We start from the raw sequence: 25,103 nt of genomic DNA, 5'->3' as shown, positions 1-25,103 counted from the left end.
ATTCAAGGTGTGCATAAAATCGATAAAATGAACAGCAACTGCGCATTTTCTCCGATCTCATACAATGTGGTAAACTGAATGGAAAAGGTATTGCATCGCACTGCAGCCCATCTACACACTACGTGTCTAGTGCTTATCGCGAGTCGGAAACCGGGAGTTAACTCCTCCTCGACGTTTCCCGCAAGTCGTCCATTTTCACGTAATCGCACATGGTGGTACACCAGCGGCTAACCGATAGCCTTGTAGAAATCTACGTTTACACCCATTTAGCGCAGACCAACACACTTCCAAGCCTGTTAAATGCACGACACGGAGGATATGTCGGCTGATGTCGACTTCGACGAGGAGGAACCTTCGTTCAGTGACCCAGAAGACTTCGAAGATGATGTCGACGACGAGGGTGAGAAAATGCAGGAAAGATGCCGGCTTTTTTTGCGGCCTGGAGAGCTAGTTGGGTTCGCTAACCTCGCGGTTTTAGTGTATGTAGTTAGCTACAAGGCTAATACATGACATGTAAACCAAATGTATAGAAATAATTGTTAAAATATTTAACTTTTTTTTTGAAGGGTCAACGAAAAGATCAGCTAATGATCACTTTTGATAACGTTCGTAAAGTGGTAATGTTAGCTAGCTACAGTAGCTGTTAAAACTAACAGTGGGTTCATTCATACCTCGCCCATCCACGCAAAGTTGTCCATACAAATGGTGTGCCAAAGAAGAACCATTTACTGTGACATTTTACACATTTGTTAGTTAGCGATGTTCTTATTGTTAACGATCTGTAACAAACCTTAGCATAACTGTTTTGTTTCCAGTTGTTAGTTGAAGCGGGACATGGTGACTCCCCGCCGTCAGTGCATTACTAGCTAACTAACGTAACTACCAACTGTCAGATAATAGTGAATGCAGACGTTTTATAAACTATAGCATAGCAACCTTTACCCAAGTTTAATTTTCAGCAGGTGTGGCAAAAATGGTAAATTCACTTTCTGGGGGACAACAGAGCTAACTTTAGGTGACATTGTCTCCAGTTAATTGGTAAAACATGTACAAATGTATGCACACGCTTTAGATAAAAAAACAAAAGTGTATGGTAAATGGCATTATTATTACATGGGGCCCATCTTTGTCTATACACAATCAATGGTATGGAAAACCCTGGTTTGATAAACTACCTCACCAAATAACATTCTCTTTACCCGCTCCCTCCCCCTCATCCATCCCTCCACCCTGTAGAGTTGCTGGGTGACCTGCTGCGGGAGAAGCCTCAGGAGGCAGACGGGATAGACTCTGTGGTTGTCGTGGACAATGTGCCCCAGGTCGGCCCCGAGCGCCTGGAGAAACTGAAGAACGTCATCCACAAGATATTCTCCAAGTTCGGCAAGATCACCAACGAGTTCTACCCGACGGTAGACGGACCCGAAGGACTCACTAAGGGGTGAGCAGTAGGGTGCAGGGCGGCTGTGGCAGGGTGCAGGGCGGCTGTGGCAGGGTGCAGGGAGGCTGTGGCAGGGTAAAGGGAGGCTGTGGCAGGGTGCAGGGAGGCTGTGGCAGGGTGCAGGGAGGCTGTGGCAGGGTGCAGGGAGGCTGTGGCAGGGTGCAGGGAGGCTGTAGCAGGGTGCAGGGAGGCTGTGGCAGGGTGCAGGGCGGCTGTGGCAGGGTGCAGGGCGGCTGTGGCAGGGTGCAGGGCGGCTGTGGCAGGGTGCAGGGAGGCTGTGGCAGGGTGCAGGGAGGCTGTGGCAGGGTGCAGGGAGGCTGTGGCAGGGTGCAGGGAGGCTGTGGCAGGGTGCAGGGAGGCTGTGGCAGGGTGCAGGGAGGCTGTGGCAGGGTGCAGGGAGGCTGTGGCAGGGAGGCTGTGGCAGGGTGCAGGGAGGCTGTGGCAGGGAGGCTGTGGCAGGGTGCAGGGCGGCTGTGGCAGGGTGCAGGGCGGCTGTGGCAGTGTAAAGGGAGGCTGTGGCAGTGTAAAGGGAGGCTGTGGCAGGGTGCAGGGCGGCTGTGGCAGGGTGCAGGGAGGCTGTGGCAGGGTGCAGGGAGGCTGTGGCAGGGTGCAGGGAGGCTGTGGCAGGGTGCAGGGAGGCTGTGGCAGGGTGCAGGGAGGCTGTGGCAGGGTGCAGGGCGGCTGTGGCAGGGTGCAGGGCGGCTGTGGCAGGGTGCAGGGAGGCTGTGGCAGGGTGCAGGGAGGCTGTGGCAGGGTGCAGGGAGGCTGTGGCAGGGTGCAGGGCGGCTGTGGCAGGGTGCAGGGCGGCTGTGGCAGGGTGCAGGGAGGCTGTGGCAGGGTGCAGGGAGGCTGTGGCAGGGTGCAGGGAGGCTGTGGCAGGGTGCAGGGAGGCTGTGGCAGGGTGCAGGGAGGCTGTGGCAGGGTGCAGGGCGGCTGTGGCAGGGTGCAGGGAGGCTGTGGCAGGGTGCAGGGAGGCTGTGGCAGGGTGCAGGGAGGCTGTGGCAGGGTGCAGGGAGGCTGTGGCAGGGTGCAGGGAGGCTGTGGCAGGGAGGCTGTGGCAGGGTGCAGGGAGGCTGTGGCAGGGAGGCTGTGGCAGGGTGCAGGGCGGCTGTGGCAGGGTGCAGGGCGGCTGTGGCAGGGTGCAGGGCGGCTGTGGCAGGGTGCAGGGCGGCTGTGGCAGGGTGCAGGGCGGCTGTGGCAGTGTAAAGGGAGGCTGTGGCAGTGTAAAGGGAGGCTGTGGCAGGGTGCAGGGCGGCTGTGGCAGGGTGCAGGGCGGCTGTGGCAGGGTGCAGGGAGGCTGTGGCAGGGTGCAGGGAGGCTGTGGCAGGGTGCAGGGAGGCTGTGGCAGGGTGCAGGGAGGCTGTGGCAGGGTGCAGGGAGGCTGTGGCAGGGTAAAGGGAGGCTGTGGCAGGGTAAAGGGAGGCTGTGGCAGGGTGCAGGGAGGCTGTGGCAGGGTGCTGGGAGGCTGTGGCAGGGTGCAGGGAGGCTGTGGCAGGGTGCAGGGCGGCTGTGGCAGGGTGCAGGGCGGCTGTGGCAGGGTGCAGGGCGGCTGTGGCAGGGTGCAGGGAGGCTGTGGCAGGGTGCAGGGCGGCTGTGGCAGGGTGCAGGGCGGCTGTGGCAGGGTGCAGGGCGGCTGTGGCAGGGTGCAGGGCGGCTGTGGCAGTGTAAAGGGAGGCTGTGGCAGTGTAAAGGGAGGCTGTGGCAGGGTGCAGGGCGGCTGTGGCAGGGTGCAGGGCGGCTGTGGCAGGGTGCAGGGCGGCTGTGGCAGGGTAAAGGGAGGCTGTGGCAGGGTGCAGGGAGGCTGTAGCAGGGTGCAGGGAGGCTGTGGCAGGGTGCAGGGAGGCTGTGTCAGGGTGCAGGGAGGCTGTGTCAGGGTGCAGGGAGGCTGTGGCAGGGTGCAGGGAGGCTGTGGCAGGGTGCAGGGAGGCTGTGGCAGGGTGCAGGGAGGCTGTGGCAGGGTAAAGGGAGGCTGTGGCAGGGTGCAGGGAGGCTGTGGCAGGGTAAAGGGAGGCTGTGGCAGGGTAAAGGGCGGCTGTGGCAGGGTGCAGGGCGGCTGTGGCAGGGAGGCTGTGGCAGGGTGCAGGGAGGCTGTGGCAGGGTGCAGGGAGGCTGTGGCAGGGTGCAGGGAGGCTGTGGCAGGGTGCAGGGCGGCTGTGGCAGGGCGGCTGTGGCAGGGTGCAGGGCGGCTGTGGCAGGGTGCAGGGCGGCTGTGGCAGTGTAAAGGGAGGCTGTGGCAGGGTGCAGGGAGGCTGTGGCAGGGTGCAGGGAGGCTGTGGCAGGGTGCAGGGAGGCTGTGGCAGGGTGCAGGGAGGCTGTGGCAGGGTGCAGGGAGGCTGTGGCAGGGTAAAGGGAGGCTGTGGCAGGGTAAAGGGAGGCTGTGGCAGGGTAAAGGGAGGCTGTGGCAGGGAGGCTGTGGCAGGGAGGCTGTGGCAGGGTGCAGGGAGGCTGTGGCAGGGTGCAGGGAGGCTGTGGCAGGGTGCAGGGAGGCTGTGGCAGGGTGCAGGGAGGCTGTGGCAGGGTAAAGGGAGGCTGTGGCAGGGTAAAGGGAGGCTGTGGCAGGGAGGCTGTGGCAGGGTGCAGGGAGGCTGTGGCAGGGTGCAGGGAGGCTGTGGCAGGGTGCAGGGAGGCTGTGGCAGGGTGCAGGGAGGCTGTGGCAGGGTGCAGGGAGGCTGTGGCAGGGTGCAGGGAGGCTGTGGCAGGGTGCAGGGAGGCTGTGGCAGGGTGCAGGGAGGCTGTGGCAGGGTGCAGGGAGGCTGTGGCAGGGTAAAGGGAGGCTGTGGCAGGGTAAAGGGAGGCTGTGGCAGGGTGCAGGGAGGCTGTGGCAGGGTGCAGGGAGGCTGTGGCAGGGTAAAGGGAGGCTGTGGCAGGGTGCAGGGAGGCTGTGGCAGGGTGCAGGGAGGCTGTGGCAGGGTGCAGGGAGGCTGTGGCAGGGTAAAGGGAGGCTGTGGCAGGGTAAAGGGAGGCTGTGGCAGGGTAAAGGGAGGCTGTGGCAGGGTAAAGGGAGGCTGTGGCAGGGTAAAGGGAGGCTGTGGCAGGGTAAAGGGAGGCTGTGGCAGGGTAAAGGTTTGTCACGATACTAATTATTAAGGAAGGAAAGAACATGAAACAGACTGAATTTCTTGAGGAAGACAGTCTTAATGTTGGGAAAAACAGCTGTATGTTGTCAACCACAGTCACGTTTGTTTATTTTCCAAGCTATAGCACAATATTTTACACAAAGTAGGTTTTTAAAGGACCAAAGAGCTTAGTCTTTGTTTTGTTTGCCAAGGAAATCTGGTATGTTAGTATAACAATACTGGTGTCATGGCAACACTGTTAGCATGGCAACACTGTTATGGTGTAGGGTGAGTAGTAGAGTTTTACCTACTCAGACCTATAGTTAGTTAACCTGTAGTTAATATTATCTCCTCTGTAGGTACATCTTCCTGGAGTATGGAGCTCCAAATCAGGCTCTGGAGGCAGTGAAGAACGCTGACGGCTACAAGCTGGACAAGCAGCACACCTTCAGAGTCAATGTGTTCACCGACTTCGACAAGTAAGAATACACTACGCACAAACACATGGGTTCAGGGCATCATTCCAGCTGTTACATGGGGTGTCCAGGGCATCATTCCAGCTGTTACATGGGGTGTCCAGGGCATCATTCCAGCTGTTACATGGGGTGTCCAGGGCATCATTCCAGCTGTTATATGGGGTGTCCAGGGCATCATTCCAGCTGTTATATGGGGTGTCCAGGGCATCATTCCAGCTGTTATATGGTGTCTGGTTAGTTATGTATAATCTAGGCACAACAACAACACGGCAGAAATGTTTGACATAGATATACATGATATAGAACTGTCTGCTGTAGATTGTGATGTTGTGTTCCAGGTACATGAGCATCAGTGATGAGTGGGAGACTCCTGAGAAGCAGCCCTTCAAGGACTTTGTGAGTGTTACACTGTCCCTTCAACCACACATTCAGAGAATACCCACCCGGTGTTGTGGAGGGGGGGGGGGGAGTCATTACTAATGGTCACTTCCTGTTTGTGTTGCCAGGGTAACATGCGTCACTGGATGGAGGACCCTGACTGTCGTGACCAGTACAGCGTCATCTACGAATCAGGAGAGAGGACCGCCATCTTCAACAACGACGCCAAGGATCCAATCGTCTCCGAGGAGAGGGCGGTGAGTCAACCAATCACAACAGTGCAGTGAGATGATGGTTCAACCAATCAGATTTTTCTTTGTTGCTCTGAGCATTCTACATCTGCAGAAATACTTTTGATGGCTTTGATGCTTAAAAAGTAGAAGGCTTGATTGTGTAAATCAAAATGTCTGCCATGGTGTATATTGATTGATTCTGAGGTTGTGTGTTGTGACTGTTGTTTCCCTGTAGCGCTGGACAGAGACGTATGTGCGCTGGTCTCCCAAGGGAACCTACCTGGCCACGTTCCACCAGCGAGGCATTGCATTGTGGGGCGGAGAGAAGTTCAAGCAGATCCAACGTTTCAGCCACCAGGGAGTGTCTCTGATCGACTTCTCCCCCTGCGAGAGGTAACCAATCACTAATGAATAATCAATGCCTGTCTATAGCACATCTATGAAGCTACATTAAGTTGTTTTAATGCTTAATTCCCTGATGGAAACTGAGGACCCTTAATAAAACTCTATGTAGTTTTATTAAGCCTTTTAAGGTGTTATAACGCTTCATAGGTAAGTCGCCGTGACGTTCAGTCCCCTGATGGACACTGTGGACACCCCATGCCCTAGTGTAGCTCTGTCAATGGTATGAAGCTACATAAAGGGTTATAATGCTTGGTAGGTACATGTAACTGCCAGAATAAAGGAAACCCCAACATAAAGTATCTCAGTAGGGCATTGGACCACCAGTCGGACCACCAGTTGAACCACCACTCTATTGGAGGGATGTGTCACGCTGGCATAAGGGATCGGGAGACAGGCACAGGAATGCGTAATGTTCTTTTCCTTTTTTTTCTTTACCCAAATGACAGCGTGCCGTGTACAGGTACCGGGACAAAGACCAAACAAACACGTATACAACACACAGGGTTGAAACCCCAAAACAAAAGAGCGAGGAGTACCTTGAATAAATAACACAAGCGCACAATGATTAACACACGGGACGAGATCCGTAATCAAAGTCCAGAACACACAGCACAGTTACTCACAATCACCAACGGACATTGTAACAATAAATCGACAGGACAATGGTAAACCAAGGACACACTTATATAATCACTGTGAATAAGGGCCAGGTGTGCATAATGAACGTTCCGGAGGGATCCGTGACAATGTGAAACCATTCTTCCACGATAAAGTCCTTAATTTGGCGTTGTGTTGATGGTGGTGGAAAACACTGTCTCAGGCGCCTCTCCAGAATCTCCCAGAAGTGTTACATTTACTAAGACTCACACACCCTTTAAAACCCCTATGCTCCTTTGAGAGCCCTCTTTCAAAGTCTCTTCTAGCCATGGTTGCCCAGATAATGGTCAACTGGGCATGTTTATACATGACCCTAAGCATGATGGGATGTTAATTGCTTAATTACCTCAGGAACCACACCTGTGTGGAAGCACCTGCTTTCAATATACTTTGTATCCCTCGTTGACTCAAATGTCTCCTTTTATTTTGGCAGTTAGCCTGTACATGGTGAGCCTAGTGTGGTTATAACCTGTCTATCAGCTGTATGAATCCTTATGAAGCTACATAAAGGTGTTATAATGCTTGGTAGGTATGTGGTGACGTTCAGTCCCCTGATGGACACTAAGGAAGACCCCCAGGCCATCATCATCTGGGACATTCTGACTGGCCAGAAGAAGAGAGGCTTCCACTGTGAGAGCTCCGCCCACTGGCCCATCTTCAAGTAAGGACTGACTACCCACCTGTCTGTTTTCATGTCTCTGTTCCTGTCTCTACATCTTCTAGTAAGGACTGACTACCCACCTGTCTGTTTTCATGTCTCTGTTCCTGTCTCTACATCTTCTAGTAAGGACTGACTACCCACCTGTCTGTTTTCATGTCTCTGTTCCTGTCTCTACATCTTCTAGTAAGGACTGACTACCCACCTGTCTGTTTTCATGTCTCTGTTCCTGTCTCTACATCTTCTAGTAAGGACTGACTACCCACCTGTCTGTTTCCATGTCTCTGTTCCTGTCTCTACATCTTCTAGTAAGGACTGACTACCCACCTGTCTGTTTTCATGTCTCTGTTCCTGTCTCTACATCTTCTAGTAAGGACTGACTACCCACCTGTCTGTTTTCATGTCTCTGTTCCTGTCTCTACATCTTCTAGTAAGGACTGACTACCCACCTGTCTGTTTTCATGTCTCTGTTCCTGTCTCTACATCTTCTAGTAAGGACTGACTACCCACCTGTCTGTTTTCATGTCTCTGTTCCTGTCTCTACTAGAGGTCGACTGATTATGATTTTTCAACGCCGATACCGATTATTGGAGGGCCCAAAAAAATGTTTTGTGTAATAATGACAATTACAACAATACTGAATGAACACTTATTTTAACTTAATATAATACATCAATAAAATCAATTTAGCCTCAAATAAATAATGAAACATGTTCAATTTGGTTTAAATAATGCAAAAACAAAGTGTTGGAGAAGAAAGTAAAAGTGCAATATGTGCCATGTAAAAAAGCTAACGTTTAAGTTCCTTGCTCAGAACATAAGAACATATGATAGCTGGTGGTTCCTTTTAACATGAGTGTTCAATATTCCCAGGTAAGAAGTTTTAGGTTGTAGTTATTATAGGAATTATAGGACTATTTCTCTATACGATTTGTATTTCATATACCTTTGACTATTGGATGTTCTTATAAGCACTTTAGTATTGCCAGTGTAAGAGTATAGCTTCCGTCCCTCTCCTCGCTCCTACCTGGGCTCGAACAACACATCGACAACAGCCACCCTCGAAGCAGCGTTACCCATGCAGAGGAAGGGAAACAACTACTCCAAGTCTCAGAGCGAGTGACGTTTGAAACGCTATTAGCGCGCACCCGGCTAACTAGCTAGCCATTTGACATCGGTTACACCAGCCTAATCTTGGGAGTTGATAGGCTTGAAGGGGTGGAACGTTCCAACAGGAATCTGTTCCAAAAAACGTAAAATAAAAGGTTGCCAACCAACAACGCATACAAAGTAGCAACGCATACAAACCTAGCTAACTAGCTGCCGAATAGGCATCAACTCACCATGTAGCTTATTCTTAATGTTTGTCCATAGGCAAACAGACATGTGAGGACAGACATTTTTCGGAATAAACATGATGAGTGAAAAACGCAATGAAATAGACCACTCCCTACCCGGTATCTTATTCTGCCGCTATACAACTTTGTATGCGTTGTTTTTTGGAAACCTTGTTATTTACGAAGTTTTTGTAATAGATTCCTGTTGGAACGTTCCACAAATTATACCCACCCAAGTAGAAGTCATAAACAGCGCAATGCTTGAAGCACAGCGAAGGGCTGTTTGAATGAATGCTTACGAGCCTGCAGCTGCCTACCACCGCTCAGTCAGACTGCTCTATCAAATCATAGACTTAATTATAATATAATAAACACACAGAAATACGAGCCTTAGGTCATTAATCTGGTCGAATCTGGAAACTATCATCTAGAAAACAAGAGTTTTTTTCTTTCAGTGACATACAGAACAGTTCCGTATTTTATCTAACGGGTGGCTAAGTCTAAATATTCCTGTTAGGCATTGATGTTTATGGTTAGGTACATTGGTGCAACGACAGTACTTTTTTCGCAAATGCGCTTGTTAAATCAACACCCGTTTGTCGAAGTAGGCTGTGATTCGATGAAAATTAACAGGCACCGCATCGATTATATGCAACTTACCTTTGCTTCTTGCTGCCCTCGCATAACAGGTAGTCAGCCTGTTAATCCTTGTGGAGTGCAATGTAAGGCAGGTGGTTAGAGCGTTGGACTGGTTCTCTCCCTAACTGCAGCGGTCTGTCTTGGTTCTCTCCCTAACTGCAGCGGTCTGTCTTGGTTCTCTCCCTAACTGCAGCGGTCTGTCTTGGTTCTCTCCCTAACTGCAGCGGTCTGTCTTGGTTCTCTCCCTAACTGCAGCGGTCTGTCTTGGTTCTCTCCCTAACTGCAGCGGTCTGTCTTGGTTCTCTCCCTAACTGCAGCGGTCTGTCTTGGTTCTCTCCCTAACTGCAGCGGTCTGTCTTGGTTCTCTCCCTAACTGCAGCGGTCTGTCTTGGTTCTCTCCCTAACTGCAGCGGTCTGTCTTGGTTCTCTCCCTAACTGCAGCGGTCTGTCTTGGTTCTCTCCCTAACTGCAGCGGTCTAACGTGTGTTTGTTTCTCCAGGTGGAGTCACGATGGGAAGTTCTTTGCCAGGATGACCCAGGACACACTGAGCATCTATGAGACTCCAGTAAGTCCCCACACTGAGCGTCTATGAGACTCCAGTAAGTCCCCACACTGAGCGTCTATGAGACTCCAGTAAGTCCCCACACTGAGCGTCTATGAGACTCCAGTAAGTCCCCACACTGAGCGTCTATGAGACTCCAGTAAGTCCCCACACTGAGCGTCTATGAGACTCCAGTAAGTCCCCACACTGAGCGTCTATGAGACTCCAGTAAGTCCCCACACTGAGCGTCTATGAGACTCCAGTAAGTCCCCACACTGAGCGTCTATGAGACTCCAGTAAGTCCCCACACTGAGCGTCTATGAGACTCCAGTAAGTCCCCACACTGAGCGTCTATGAGACTCCAGTAAGTCCCCACACTGAGCGTCTATGAGACTCCAGTAAGTCCCCACACTGAGCGTCTATGAGACTCCAGTAAGTCCCCACACTGAGCGTCTATGAGACTCCAGTAAGTCCCCACACTGAGCGTCTATGAGACTCCAGTAAGTCCCCACACTGAGCGTCTATGAGACTCCAGTAAGTCCCCACACTGAGCGTCTATGAGACTCCAGTAAGTCCCCACACTGAGCGTCTATGAGACTCCAGTAAGTCCCCACACTGAGCGTCTATGAGACTCCAGTAAGTCCCCACACTGAGCGTCTATGAGACTCCAGTAAGTCCCCACACTGAGCGTCTATGACCCCAGTAAGTCCCCACACTGAGCGTCTATGACCCCAGTAAGTCCCCACACTGAGCGTCTATGACCCCAGTAAGTCCCCACACTGAGCGTCTATGACCCCAGTAAGTTAGATTGACCAGTATTACTCTGAGTGTCTCTGTATCTATAACAGACTGGTGTGTTCATACTTAACAGCCTGTTTTCTCCTGTCGTAGTCCATGGGCCTGTTGGACAAGAAGAGTCTGAAGATCAGTGGTATCAAGTAAGTCACGTCTTTATCCTGGGGATGTTGACCCTTAATCAGTTCAATCTGTCATCAAGTGACCGGTTAGACAGCATACAGAGACTAGTTAGAGGAATACCACCTGTCAGACAGACTAGTTAGAGGAATACCACCTGTCAGACAGCATACAGAGACTAGTTAGAGGAATACCACCTGTCAGACAGACTAGTTAGAGGAATACCACCTGTCAGACAGCATACAGAGACTAGTTAGAGGAATATCACCTGTTAGACAGCATACAGAGACTAGTTAGAGGAATACCACCTGTCAGACAGCATACAGAGACTAGTTAGAGGAATACCACCTGTCAGACAGCATACAGAGACTAGTTAGAGGAATACCACCTGTCAGACAGCATACAGAGACTAGTTAGAGGAATACCACCTGTCAGACAGACTAGTTAGAGGAATACCACCTGTTAGACAGCATACAGAGACTAGTTAGAGGAATATCACCTGTCAGACAGAGACTAGTTAGAGGAATACCACCTGTCAGACAGCATACAGAGACTAGTTAGAGGAATACCACCTGTCAGACAGACTAGTTAGAGGAATATCACCTGTCAGACAGAGACTAGTTAGAGGAATACCACCTGTCAGACAGCATACAGAGACTAGTTAGAGGAATACCACCTGTCAGACAGACTAGTTAGAGGAATACCACCTGTCAGACGGCATACAGAGACTAGTTAGAGGAATACCACCTGTCAGACAGAGACTAGTTAGAGGAATACCACCTGTCAGACAGAGACTAGTTAGAGGAATACCACCTGTCAGACAGACTAGTTAGAGGAATACCACCTGTCAGACAGCATACAGAGACTAGTTAGAGGAATACCACCTGTTAGACAGAGACTAGTTAGAGGAATACCACCTGTCAGACGGCATACAGAGACTAGTTAGAGGAATACCACCTGTCAGACAGAGACTAGTTAGAGGAATACCACCTGTCAGACAGACTAGTTAGAGGAATACCACCTGTCAGACAGCATACAGAGACTAGTTAGAGGAATACCACCTGTCAGACAGCATACAGAGACTAGTTAGAGGAATACCACCTGTCAGACAGAGACTAGTTAGAGGAATACCACCTGTTAGACAGAGACTAGTTAGAGGAATACCACCTGTTAGACAGCATACAGAGACTAGTTAGAGGAATACCACCTGTCAGACAGAGACTAGTTAGAGGAATACCACCTGTTAGACAGCATACAGAGACTAGTTAGAGGAATACCACCTGTCAGACAGACTAGTTAGAGGAATACCACCTGTTAGACAGCATACAGAGACTAGTTAGAGGAATATCACCTGTCAGACAGAGACTAGTTAGAGGAATACCACCTGTCAGACAGAGACTAGTTAGAGGAATACCACCTGTCAGACAGAGACTAGTTAGAGGAATACCACCTGTCAGACAGCATACAGAGACTAGTTAGAGGAATACCACCTGTCAGACAGACTAGTTAGAGGAATACCACCTGTTAGACAGCATACAGAGACTAGTTAGAGGAATATCACCTGTCAGACGGCATACAGAGACTAGTTAGAGGAATACCACCTGTCAGACAGAGACTAGTTAGAGGAATACCACCTGTCAGACAGAGACTAGTTAGAGGAATACCACCTGTCAGACAGCATACAGAGACTAGTTAGAGGAATACCACCTGTTAGACAGACTAGTTAGAGGAATACCACCTGTCAGACAGCATACAGAGACTAGTTAGAGGAATACCACCTGTCAGACAGACTAGTTAGAGGAATACCACCTGTCAGACAGCATACAGAGACTAGTTAGAGGAATACCACCTGTCAGACAGCATACAGAGACTAGTTAGAGGAATACCACCTGTCAGACAGACTAGTTAGAGGAATACCACCTGTCAGACAGAGACTAGTTAGAGGAATACCACCTGTCAGACAGCATACAGAGACTAGTTAGAGGAATATCACCTGTTAGACAGAGACTAGTTAGAGGAATACCACCTGTTAGACAGCATACAGAGACTAGTTAGAGGAATACCACCTGTCAGACAGAGACTAGTTAGAGGAATATCACCTGTTAGACAGCATACAGAGACTAGTTAGAGGAATACCACCTGTCAGACAGCATACAGAGACTAGTTAGAGGAATACCACCTGTCAGACAGAGACTAGTTAGAGGAATACCACCTGTTAGACAGCATACAGACTAGTTAGAGCAATACCACCTGTCAGACAGAGACTAGTTAGAGGAATACCACCTGTTAGACAGCATACAGAGACTAGTTAGAGGAATACCACCTGTCAGACAGAGACTAGTTAGAGGAATACCACCTGTTAGACAGCATACAGAGACTAGTTAGAGGAATACCACCTGTCAGACAGACTAGTTAGAGGAATACCACCTGTTAGACAGCATACAGAGACTAGTTAGAGGAATACCACCTGTCAGACAGCATACAGAGACTAGTTAGAGGAATACCACCTGTCAGACAGCATACAGAGACTAGTTAGAGGAATACCACCTGTCAGACAGCATACAGAGACTAGTTAGAGGAATACCACCTGTCAGACAGAGACTAGTTAGAGGAATACCACCTGTCAGACAGAGACTAGTTAGAGGAATACCACCTGTCAGACAGACTAGTTAGAGGAATACCACCTGTCAGACAGAGACTAGTTAGAGGAATACCACCTGTCAGACAGCATACAGAGACTAGTTAGAGGAATATCACCTGTTAGACAGCATACAGAGACTAGTTAGAGGAATACCACCTGTCAGACAGCATACAGAGAATAGTTAGAGGAATACCACCTGTCAGACAGCATACAGAGACTAGTTAGAGGAATACCACCTGTCAGACAGAGACTAGTTAGAGGAATACCACCTGTCAGACAGCATACAGAGACTAGTTAGAGGAATACCACCTGTCAGACAGACTAGTTAGAGGAATACCACCTGTCAGACAGCATACAGAGACTAGTTAGAGGAATATCACCTGTCAGACAGCATACAGAGACTAGTTAGAGGAATACCACCTGTTAGACAGACTAGTTAGAGGAATACCACCTGTCAGACAGACTAGTTAGAGGAATACCACCTGTCAGACAGACTAGTTAGAGGAATACCACCTGTCAGACAGACTAGTTAGAGGAATACCACCTGTCAGACAGCATACAGAGACTAGTTAGAGGAATACCACCTGTTAGACAGACTAGTTAGAGGAATACCACCTGTCAGACAGAGACTAGTTAGAGGAATACCACCTGTTAGACAGCATACAGAGACTAGTTAGAGGAATACCACCTGTCAGACAGAGACTAGTTAGAGGAATACCACCTGTTAGACAGCATACAGAGACTAGTTAGAGGAATACCACCTGTCAGACAGCATACAGAGACTAGTTAGAGGAATACCACCTGTCAGACAGACTAGTTAGAGGAATACCACCTGTCAGACAGAGACTAGTTAGAGGAATACCACCTGTCAGACAGCATACAGAGACTAGTTAGAGGAATATCACCTGTTAGACAGCATACAGAGACTAGTTAGAGGAATACCACCTGTCAGACAGCATACAGAGACTAGTTAGAGGAATACCACCTGTCAGACAGACTAGTTAGAGGAATACCACCTGTCAGACAGACTAGTTAGAGGAATACCACCTGTCAGACAGCATACAGAGACTAGTTAGAGGAATATCACCTGTCAGACAGCATACAGAGACTAGTTAGAGGAATACCACCTGTCAGACGGCATACAGAGACTAGTTAGAGGAATTTTACATTTACATTTTACACATAAGTCATTTAGCAGACGCTCTTATCCAGAGCGACTTACAGATTGGTGCATTCACCTTATAATATCCAGTGGAACAACCACTTTACAATAGTGCATCTAAATCTTTTAAGGGGGGGGTTAGAAGGATTACTTTATCCTATCCTAGGTATTCCTTAAAGAGGTGGGGTTCCAGGTGTCTCCGGAAGGTGGTGATTGACTCCGCTGTCCTGGCGTCGTGAGGGAGCTTGTTCCACCATAGGGGTGCCAGAGCAGCGAACAGTTTTGACTGGGCTGAGCGGGAACTGTGCTTCCTCAGAGGTAGGGAGGCGAGCAGGCCAGAGGTGGATGAACGCAGTGCCCTTGTTTGGGTGTAGGGCCTGATCAGAGCCTGAAGGTATGGAGGTGCCGTTCCCTTCACAGCTCCATAGGCAATCACCATGGTCTTGTAGCGGATGCGAGCTTCGACTGGAAGCCAGTGGAGAGAGCGGAGGAGCGGGGTGACGTGAGAGAACTTGGGAAGGTTGAACACCAGACGGGCTGCGGCGTTCTGGATGAGTTGTAGGGGTTTAATGACACAAGCAGGGAGCCCAGCCAACAACGAGTTGCAGTAATCCAGACGGGAGATGACAAGTGCCTGGATTAGGACCTGCGCCGCTTCCTGTGTAAGGCAGGGTCGTACTCTGCGAATGTTGTAGAGCATGAACCTACAGGATCGGGTCACCGCCTTGATGTTAGTGGAGAACGATAGGGTGTTGTCCAGGGTCACGCCGAGGCTCTTAGCACTCTGGGAGGAGGACACAAGGGAGTTGTCAACCGTGATGGCGAGATCATGGAACGGGCAGTCCTTCCCCGGGAGGAAGAGCAGCTCCGTCTTGCCGAGGTTCAGCTTGAGGTGGTGATCCGTCATCCACACTGATATGTCTGCCAGACATGCAGAGATGCGATTCGCCACCTGGTTGTCAGAAGGGGGAAAGGAGAAGATTAATTGTGTGTCGTCTGCATAGCAATGATATGAGAGACCATGTGAGGATATGACAGAGCCAAGTGACTTGGTGTATAGCGAGAATAGGAGAGGGCCTAGAACAGAGCCCTGGGGGACACCAGTGGTGAGAGCACGTGGTGCGGAGACAGATTCTCGCCACGCCACCTGGTAGGAGCGACCTGTCAGGTAGGACGCAATCCAAGCGTGGGCGGCGCCGGAGATGCCCAACTCGGAGAGGGTGGAGAGGAGGATCTGGTGGTTCACAGTATCAAAGGCAGCAGATAGGTCTAGAAGGATGAGAGCAGAGGAGAGAGAGTTAGCTTTAGCAGTGCGGAGAGCCTCCGTGACACAGAGAAGAGCAGTCTCAGTTGAATGCCCAGTCTTGAAACCTGACTGATTAGGATCAAGAAGGTCATTCTGAGAGAGATAGCAGGAGAGCTGGCCAAGGACGGCACGTTCAAGAGTTTTGGAGAGAAAGGAAAGAAGGGATACTGGTCTGTAGTTGTTGACATCGGAGGGATCGAGTGTAGGTTTTTTCAGAAGGGGTGCAACTCTCGCTCTCTTGAAGACGGAAGGGACGTAGCCAGCGGTCAAGGATGAGTTGATGAGCGAGGTGAGGTAGGGGAGAAGGTCTCCGGAAATGGTCTGGAGAAGAGAGGAGGGGATAGGGTCAAGCGGGCAGGTTGTTGGGCGGCCGGCCGTCACAAGACGCGAGATTTCATCTGGAGAGAGAGGGGAATACCACCTGTCAGACAGAGACTAGTTAGAGGAATACCACCTGTTAGACAGCATACAGAGACTAGTTAGAGGAATACCACCTGTCAGACAGCATACAGAGACTAGTTAGAGGAATACCACCTGTCAGACAGCATACAGAGACTAGTTAGAGGAATACCACCTGTCAGACAGAGACTAGTTAGAGGAATACCACCTGTTAGACAGCATACAGAGACTAGTTAGAGGAATACCACCTGTCAGACAGCATACAGAGACTAGTTAGAGGAATACCACCTGTCAGACAGCATACAGAGACTAGTTAGAGGAATACCACCTGTCAGACAGACTAGTTAGAGGAATACCACCTGTTAGACAGCATACAGAGACTAGTTAGAGGAATATCACCTGTTAGACAGACTAGTTAGAGGAATACCACCTGTCAGACAGAGACTAGTTAGAGGAATACCACCTGTCAGACGGCATACAGAGACTAGTTAGAGGAATACCACCTGTCAGACAGAGACTAGTTAGAGGAATACCACCTGTTAGACAGCATACAGAGACTAGTTAGAGGAATATCACCTGTCAGACAGCATACAGAGACTAGTTAGAGGAATACCACCTGTCAGACAGCATACAGAGACTAGTTAGAGGAATACCACCTGTCAGACAGAGACTAGTTAGAGGAATACCACCTGTCAGACAGCATACAGAGACTAGTTAGAGGAATACCACCTGTCAGACAGAGACTAGTTAGAGGAATACCACCTGTCAGACAGCATACAGAGACTAGTTAGAGGAATACCACCTGTCAGACAGCATACAGAGACTAGTTAGAGGAATACCACCTGTCAGACAGACTAGTTAGAGGAATACCACCTGTCAGACAGCATACAGAGACTAGTTAGAGGAATACCACCTGTCAGACAGACTAGTTAGAGGAATACCACCTGTTAGACAGCATACAGAGACTAGTTAGAGGAATACCACCTGTTAGACAGACTAGTTAGAGGAATACCACCTGTCAGACAGCATACAGAGACTAGTTAGAGGAATACCACCTGTCAGACAGCATACAGAGACTAGTTAGAGGAATACCACCTGTCAGACAGACTAGTTAGAGGAATACCACCTGTCAGACAGCATACAGAGACTAGTTAGAGGAATACCACCTGTCAGACAGACTAGTTAGAGGAATACCACCTGTCAGACAGAGACTAGTTAGAGGAATACCACCTGTTAGACAGCATACAGAGACTAGTTAGAGGAATATCACCTGTCAGACAGACTAGTTAGAGGAATACCACCTGTTAGACAGCATACAGAGACTAGTTAGAGGAATACCACCTGTCAGACAGACTAGTTAGAGGAATACCACCTGTTAGACAGCATACAGAGACTAGTTAGAGGAATACCACCTGTCAGACAGAGACTAGTTAGAGGAATACCACCTGTCAGACAGCATACAGAGACTAGTTAGAGGAATATCACCTGTTAGACAGCATACAGAGACTAGTTAGAGGAATACCACCTGTCAGACAGACTAGTTAGAGGAATACCACCTGTTAGACAGCATACAGAGACTAGTTAGAGGAATACCACCTGTCAGACAGCATACAGAGACTAGTTAGAGGAATACCACCTGTCAGACAGCATACAGAGACTAGTTAGAGGAATATCACCTGTCAGACAGAGACTAGTTAGAGGAATACCACCTGTCAGACGGCATACAGAGACTAGTTAGAGGAATACCACCTGTCAGACAGCATACAGAGACTAGTTAGAGGAATACCACCTGTCAGACAGCATACAGAGACTAGTTAGAGGAATACCACCTGTCAGACAGACTAGTTAGAGGAATATCACCTGTCAGACAGCATACAGAGACTAGTTAGAGGAATACCACCTGTCAGACAGCATACAGAGACTAGTTAGAGGAATACCACCTGTCAGACAGAGACTAGTTAGAGGAATACCACCTGTCAGACAGAGACTAGTTAGAAGAATACCACCTGTTAGACAGCATACAGAGACTAGTTAGAAGAATACCACCTGTTAGACAGCATACAGAGACTCTGCAGGGACTTCTCCTGGTCCCCAGGTGATGACATCATAGTGGTGTGTGTGTGTGTATTAATCCTCTCCTCTGCAGGGACTTCTGGTCCCCAGGTGATGACATCATAGTGGTGTGTGTGTATTAATCCTCTCCTCTGCAGGGACTTCTCCTGGTCCCCAGGTGATAACATCATAGCGTTCTGGGTACCCGAGGACAAAGACATCCCAGCCAGAGTGACTCTGATGCAGCTTCCCTCCAGACAGGAGATCAGAGTCAGGAATCTCTTCAATGTGGTCGACTGTAAACTCCACTGGCAGAGACAGGGAGACTACCTCTGTGTCAAGGTGGACCGGACACCTAAAGGAACTCAGGTTAGTGAAGGGGGGAGGGGAAAAGAGGGAGGGTTAATGTGACTGCTTTGTTGTTAAACCTCATTTACAAGTCTCCTTTCTCTGTCCTCTCATCCTCTGTCATTCTCTCATGGTCCTCTCCTCCTCTATCGTACCCTCTCCTCCTGTCTGTCCTCTCCTCTATCGTTCCCTCTCTCTCCTCTCTGTCCTCTCCTCTATCGTTCCCTCTCTCTCCTCTCTGTCCTCTCATCCTCTGTCATTCTCTCATGGTCCTCTCCTCCTGTCTGTCCTCTCCTCTATCGTTCCCTCTCTCTCCTCTCTGTCCTCTCCTCTCTGTCCTCCTATCGTTCCCTCTCTCCTCTATCGTTCTCTCCTATCAGGGTGTGGTGACCAACTTTGAGATCTTCAGGATGAGAGAGAAGCAGGTTCCTGTTGACGTGGTGGAGATGAAGGGAGACCCGGAATCTAAAACTGGTAACACACCCCCCCGCTCTGACAAGACGGACGGACACCCCCCCGCTCTGACAAGACGGACGGACACCCCCCCGCTCTGACAAGACGGACGGACACCCCCCCGCTCTGACAAGACGGACGGACACCCCCCCGCTCTGACAAGACGGACGGACACCCCCCCGCTCTGACAAGACGGACGGACACCCCCCCGCTCTGACAAGACGGACGGACACCCCCCCGCTCTGACAAGACGGACGGACACCCCCGCTCTGACAAGACGGACGGACACCCCCGCTCTGACAAGACGGACGGACACCCCCCCGCTCTGACAAGACGGACGGACACCCCCCCGCTCTGACAAGACGGACGGACACCCCCCGCTCTGACAAGACGGACGGACACCCCCCGCTCTGACAAGACGGACGGACACCCCCCGCTCTGACAAGACGGACGGACACCCCCCGCTCTGACAAGACGGACGGACACCCCCCCGCTCTGACAAGACGGACGGACACCCCCACTGATAACGTGCAGTAACACCACCAGGTACAGTAACACCACCAGGTATAGTAACAGTGTTGTCGTCCCCTAGCGGAGAGCATCATAGCGTTTGCGTGGGAGCCAAACGGCAGTAAGTTTGCCGTCCTGCACGGTGAATCTCCCAGAATCAACGCCTCGTTCTACCACGTCAAGAACAACGGGAAGATAGAACTCATCAGTAAGTACAACGTTTACCTGAAAATATCACACGCAGAAAGGAACCTTTAAAAACATTGACTCTGTAATGTCTAGAAGTATTGTTATTCCGTCTCTACTGTTGTCAGATGTCGTATTCAGTCCTTTGGCAAACAACAGTCTGGTACTGTAACATAGCCAGCTTCCAGATTTACTGTAACATTCTCTCCTCCTCTCTCTCTCTCTCTCTCCTCCCGCTCTCCTCCCCTCCCCCCTCTCTCCTCTTCTTCTCTCTCTCTCCTCTTCTTCTCTCTCTCTCCTCTTCTTCTCTCTCTCTCCTCTCTCTCCTCTCCCCTCTTCTCTCCCTCCAGAGATGTTTGACAAGCAGCAGGCCAACAGCATCTTCTGGAGTCCTCAGGGACAGTTCATGGTGCTGGCTGGACTCAGGAGGTACAAGACGTGTGAGAGAGATCTCCCCTCCTGTGTTAACTCTGTCCTCTCCTCCAGTATGAACGGGGCCCTGTGTTAACCCTGTCCTCTCCTCCAGTATGAACGGGGCCCTGTGTTAACTCTGTCCTCTCCTCCAGTATGAACGGGGCCCTGTGTTAACCCTGTCCTCTCCTCCAGTATGAACGGGGCCCTGTGTTAACTCTGTCCTCTCCTCCAGTATGAACGGGGCCCTGTGTTAACTCTGTCCTCTCCACCAGTATGAACGGGGCCCTGTGTTAACTCTGTCCTCTCCTCCAGTATGAACGGGGCCCTGTGTTAACTCTGTCCTCTCCTCCAGTATGAACGGGGCCCTGTGTTAACTCTGTCCTCTCCTCCAGTATGAACGGGGCCCTGTGTTAACTCTGTCCTCTCCTCCAGTATGAACGGGGCCCTGTGTTAACTCTGTCCTCTCCTCCAGTATGAACGGGGCCCTGTGTTAACTCTGTCCTCTCCTCCAGTATGAACGGGGCCCTGTGTTAACTCTGTCCTCTCCTCCAGTATGAACGGGGCCCTGTGTTAACTCTGTCCTCTCCTCCAGTATGAACGGGGCCCTGTGTTAACTCTGTCCTCTCCTCCAGTATGAACGGGGCCCTGGCGTTTGTGGATACCTCTGACTGCACCATGATGAACATGGTTGAACACTACATGGCTTCTGATGTAGAGTGGGACCCTACAGGACGATACCTGGTCACCTCTGTGTCCTGGTGGAGTCACAAGGTACATCTCACACACACACACACAGACCTGACACACACACACAGACCTGACACACACACACAGACCTGACACACACACACAGACCTGACACACACACACAGACCTGACACACACACACACACAGACCTGACACACACACACACACAGACCTGACACACACACACACACAGACCTGACACACACACACACACAGACCTGACACACACACACACACAGACCTGACACACACACAGACCTGACACACACACACACACAGACCTGACACACACACACAGACCTGACACACACACACACACACACCGACCTGACACACACACACACACACACCGAGACCTGACACACACACACACACACACCGAGACCTGACACACACACACACACACACCGAGACCTGACACACGCACACACACACAGACCTGACACACACACACACACACACACAGACCTGACACACACACACACAGACCTGACACACACACACACACACACACACACAGACCTGACACACACACACACAGACCTGACACACACACACACACACACAAACACAGACCTGACACACACACACACACACACAGACCTGACACACACACACAGACCTGACACACACACACAGACCTGACACACACACAGACCTGACACACACACAGACCTGACACACACACACACAGACCTGACACACAGACCTGACACACACACACACACACACACACACAGACCTGACACACACACACACACACACACACACACACAGACCTGACACACACACACAGACCTGACACACACACACACACACACACACACACACAGACCTGACACACACACACACACAGACCTGACACACACACACACACACAGACCTGACACACACACACACAGACCTGACACACACACACACAGACCTGACACACACACACAGGGAATCAATTCCTACTGTCATGTTTTTTAAATGGAGGTTCAACAAAATGAAGGTTGTACCACAACACACAGACACAACTTCAGAAAATCCCGTCTTTTGATCCTGTACTTTTGTTTCCTTTTTGTTTCGGGGGTTGAAAAGAACAATGGTGTGTTTTATTTATCTGAGCCATATCAAGTGGGTTCTTAAAAGGGGTTGTCTCTCCATCAGGTGGACAACGCCTACTGGCTGTGGACCTTCCAGGGTCGTCTCCTCCAGAAGAACAACAAGGACCGCTTCTGTCAGCTACTCTGGAGACCTCGGCCTGCTACCCTGCTCACACAGGACACCATCAAGGTACGTACCCGTGTATGTGTGGTGGCTGTAGTGTGTGTGTGGTATGTTGGTGTGGTGTTGGTGTAGTGGGGGTGTGTGTGGCCCCTGTATTTATAAAGGGTATTTACTCTGGTATCAAAGTTGTTTTAAACCAATAGAATCCAAAACCCGTTCAGTGTCTGGACAAGTAGTGACTTCTGTCTAAACTTCTGTGTTGAGAGTTTTGTTGTCATGTGTATTGACTGTATATATATTTATATTTATTTATATATATTTATTTTTATATATATTTTATTTATATTCATTTATATATATATTTAGATTCATTTATATATATTTATTTAGATTTATTTATATATTTATTTATATATTTATATACATGTATTTATATATATTTATTTATATATATATATATATTTTTTTTTATATATAAATAAATTGATATATAAATAAAACATGGGCTTAGCTGGGACCCTTGACAGTCATGTTGCTACGTATAGCATGGGCTTAGCTGGGACCCTTGACAGTCTTGTTGCTACGTATAGCATGGGCTTAGCTGGGACCCTTGACAGTCTTGTTGCTACGTATAGCATGGGCTTAGCTGGGACCCTTGACAGTCATGTTGCTACGTATAGCATGGGCTTAGCTGGGACCCTTGACAGTCATGTTGCTACGTATAGCATGGGCTTAGCTGGGACCCTTGACAGTCTTGTTGCTACGTATAGCATGGGCTTAGCTGGGACCCTTGACAGTCATGTTGCTACGTATAGCATGGGCTTAGCTGGGACCCTTGACAGTCATGTTGCTACGTATAGCATGGGCTTAGCTGGGACCCTTGACAGTCATGTTGCTACGTATAGCATGGGCTTAGCTGGGACCCTTGACAGTCATGTTGCTACGTATAACATGTTTTCTTCTGGGTTTTGACACGTTCCCCAGGTGATCAAGAAGGACCTGAAGAAGTACTCTAAGATCTTTGAGCAGAAGGATCGTCTGAGCCAGTCAAAGGCCTCCAAGGAGCTGGTGGACAAGAGGAGGAGCATGATGGAGGACTACCGTACCTACCGAGAGGCTGCCCTGCTACAACACGATGAACAGAAAGCCGCCCGCCTGCAGCTCCGAGGAGGTACGTAGATAAACCCCCCCTGACCGTCTCCACCTATGACGGCCCAGACACTTTCATCCAACTGCCCCACGCCACAGAAACGGGGAGGTAAGCTGTGGGCCGTTGTGGCTTGGGACCAGGCTTACTAAGCCTGACCCCTGACCTCTCTCTGTCTCTAGGAGTGGACACTGATGAGCTGGACAGTAACACAGATGACTGGGAGGAGGAGACCATTGAGTTTTTTATCAACGAAGAAATCATTCCCCTCGGAGAGTAGTCCCCTACGCAGGTAACACCTACACACACTACCCACCCACACACACACACTACCCACACACTACCTGGCTGTGGTTTTGACTGGCTCTCTCCCCCTCTTTCTCTCCAGGTCCATTTTTGCGTGGGGACTAGAGGGGGGCGTTGCCTTGTCGGCTGGAGGAGGGAAAACTACACTGAGAATCTTGGGAGTTGCCAGAGTTCCACCATTCTCTCTTTGTGACATCATCAAAGCGTGCCTTGTGGTATAGCGACTACAGCAAGCTAGCAACTGAGGAAGGAGGAAGGGAGGAAACCAACTTTAAAACTCTTTTTTTTTTTTCAACACCTTGGTCTTTTTCTGGCACTTTTTGAAATAGAACAGTACTCTGTCATTTTTTTTTCTCCCTTTCTCATAATCTATCCTCGCTCGCTCGCTCACTTTCTATCCTTCTTATCTTGACTACACCCCCTTGCAGTCTTAACCGTCGTTACCGTGGCAACGGTCCCACCTTACCATAAAGAGACGGAGAGCGTTGCACCACCACCGGGAGGGATGAGAACGGGGTGTGTGACGTGGCAGAGTGTGTGTGAGGCTAGAGAGTGTGTTCTCCTGATGACCAAACGTTCAAGGCTGTGTAGTAGTAGTAGTAGTAGTAGTAGTACTGTGTTGAAGTGGCAGTATCCTCCTCCATTTAGACTACCTGACGTTGTTGTTGTTGTCATACTAGACCACAACTATCACATGATCATCTACGTCAATAAAGATAAACGTCATACAAATCATTCACTGTCTGGTTTTTACATGTGCTTAAGGTTTTTTTTGTTCTGCATGTGTTGAAAGTGTTTTATATTTTCTTCATTTAGCCAGACGTTCTCATACCAGTGTGACGTAGTGCAGGCAGTGCATTCAACATCGGTTTAGTGCATCGTACCGTTCATAACTGGTGTCCTGTCTTCACGGTGTCTTGCAATGGAACATGTGAGTTTTTAGTTACCATAAAGCAGAGGTAGGTAGGTAGGTCGTCTGGTCCTTTACATAAAGCAGAGGTAGGTAGGTAGGTAGGTAGGTAGGTAGGTAGGTAGGTAGGTAGGTAGGTAGGTAGGTAGGTAGTCTGGTCCTTTACATAAAGCAGAGGTAGGTAGGTAGGTAGTCTGGTCCTTTACATAAAGCAGAGGTAGGTAGGTAGGTAGTCTGGTCCTTTACATAAAGCAGAGGTAGGTAGGTAGGTAGGTAGGTAGGTAGGTAGTCTGGTCCTTTACATAAAGCAGAGGTAGGTAGGTAGGTAGTCTGGTCCTTTACATAAAGCAGAGGTAGGTAGGTAGTCTGGTCCTTTACATAAAGCAGAGGTAGGTAGGTAGTCTGGTCCTTTACATACAGTAGATTCTCAGTCCTGCCCCTCTGGAAACTTCTCTCAAACTGAGGATCTGAATCCCATTCTGCACACATTATTTTACAAGTTTCTCTCTTTCTGCTTCACTCACCCTGGTCTGAACAGGATGTAGTTGACTCACCCTGGTCTGAACAGGATGTAG

General features: G+C 49.8%; 1 protein-coding gene across 1 annotated transcript; it reads left to right on the top strand.

Annotated features, from left to right (window-relative positions):
• The first annotated feature begins 160 nt into the window (after nucleotides 1-160).
• On the top strand, nucleotides 161-24,353 carry LOC106564013 (eukaryotic translation initiation factor 3 subunit B). The gene is made up of 18 exons (XM_082958512.1): nucleotides 161-400; nucleotides 1,237-1,438; nucleotides 4,854-4,973; nucleotides 5,309-5,366; nucleotides 5,477-5,605; nucleotides 5,817-5,974; nucleotides 7,173-7,304; nucleotides 9,777-9,843; nucleotides 10,711-10,757; nucleotides 18,453-18,663; nucleotides 19,023-19,116; nucleotides 19,688-19,813; nucleotides 20,142-20,220; nucleotides 20,838-20,976; nucleotides 22,106-22,231; nucleotides 23,150-23,336; nucleotides 23,495-23,604; nucleotides 23,701-24,353. Exons 1-17 carry the CDS (start codon nucleotides 301-303, stop codon nucleotides 23,590-23,592), a joined length of 2,073 nt encoding a protein of 690 aa, XP_082814638.1. The 5' UTR covers nucleotides 161-300; the 3' UTR covers nucleotides 23,593-23,604; nucleotides 23,701-24,353.
• Nucleotides 24,354-25,103: the final 750 nt, after the last annotated feature.

Source organism: Salmo salar, chromosome 12 (genome assembly GCF_965601325.2).
Source record: "Salmo salar chromosome 12, fSalSal1, whole genome shotgun sequence".
NCBI classification, from domain to species: domain Eukaryota; kingdom Metazoa; phylum Chordata; class Actinopteri; order Salmoniformes; family Salmonidae; genus Salmo; species Salmo salar.
The sequence above is the reverse complement of the archived record's forward strand: the minus strand, read 5'-3'. Positions and strand labels throughout refer to the sequence as shown.

Bases quoted from the DNA above. Each gene is read 5' to 3' on its own strand.
- LOC106564013 (XM_082958512.1), top strand. From the start codon at position 301: ATGCACGACACGGAGGATATGTCGGCTGATGTCGACTTCGACGAGGAG. The intron at 19,117-19,687 runs GTAACACACCCC...GTCGTCCCCTAG, and splicing joins AGACCCGGAATCTAAAACTG to CGGAGAGCATCATAGCGTTT. The intron at 22,232-23,149 runs GTACGTACCCGT...CACGTTCCCCAG, and splicing joins TCACACAGGACACCATCAAG to GTGATCAAGAAGGACCTGAA.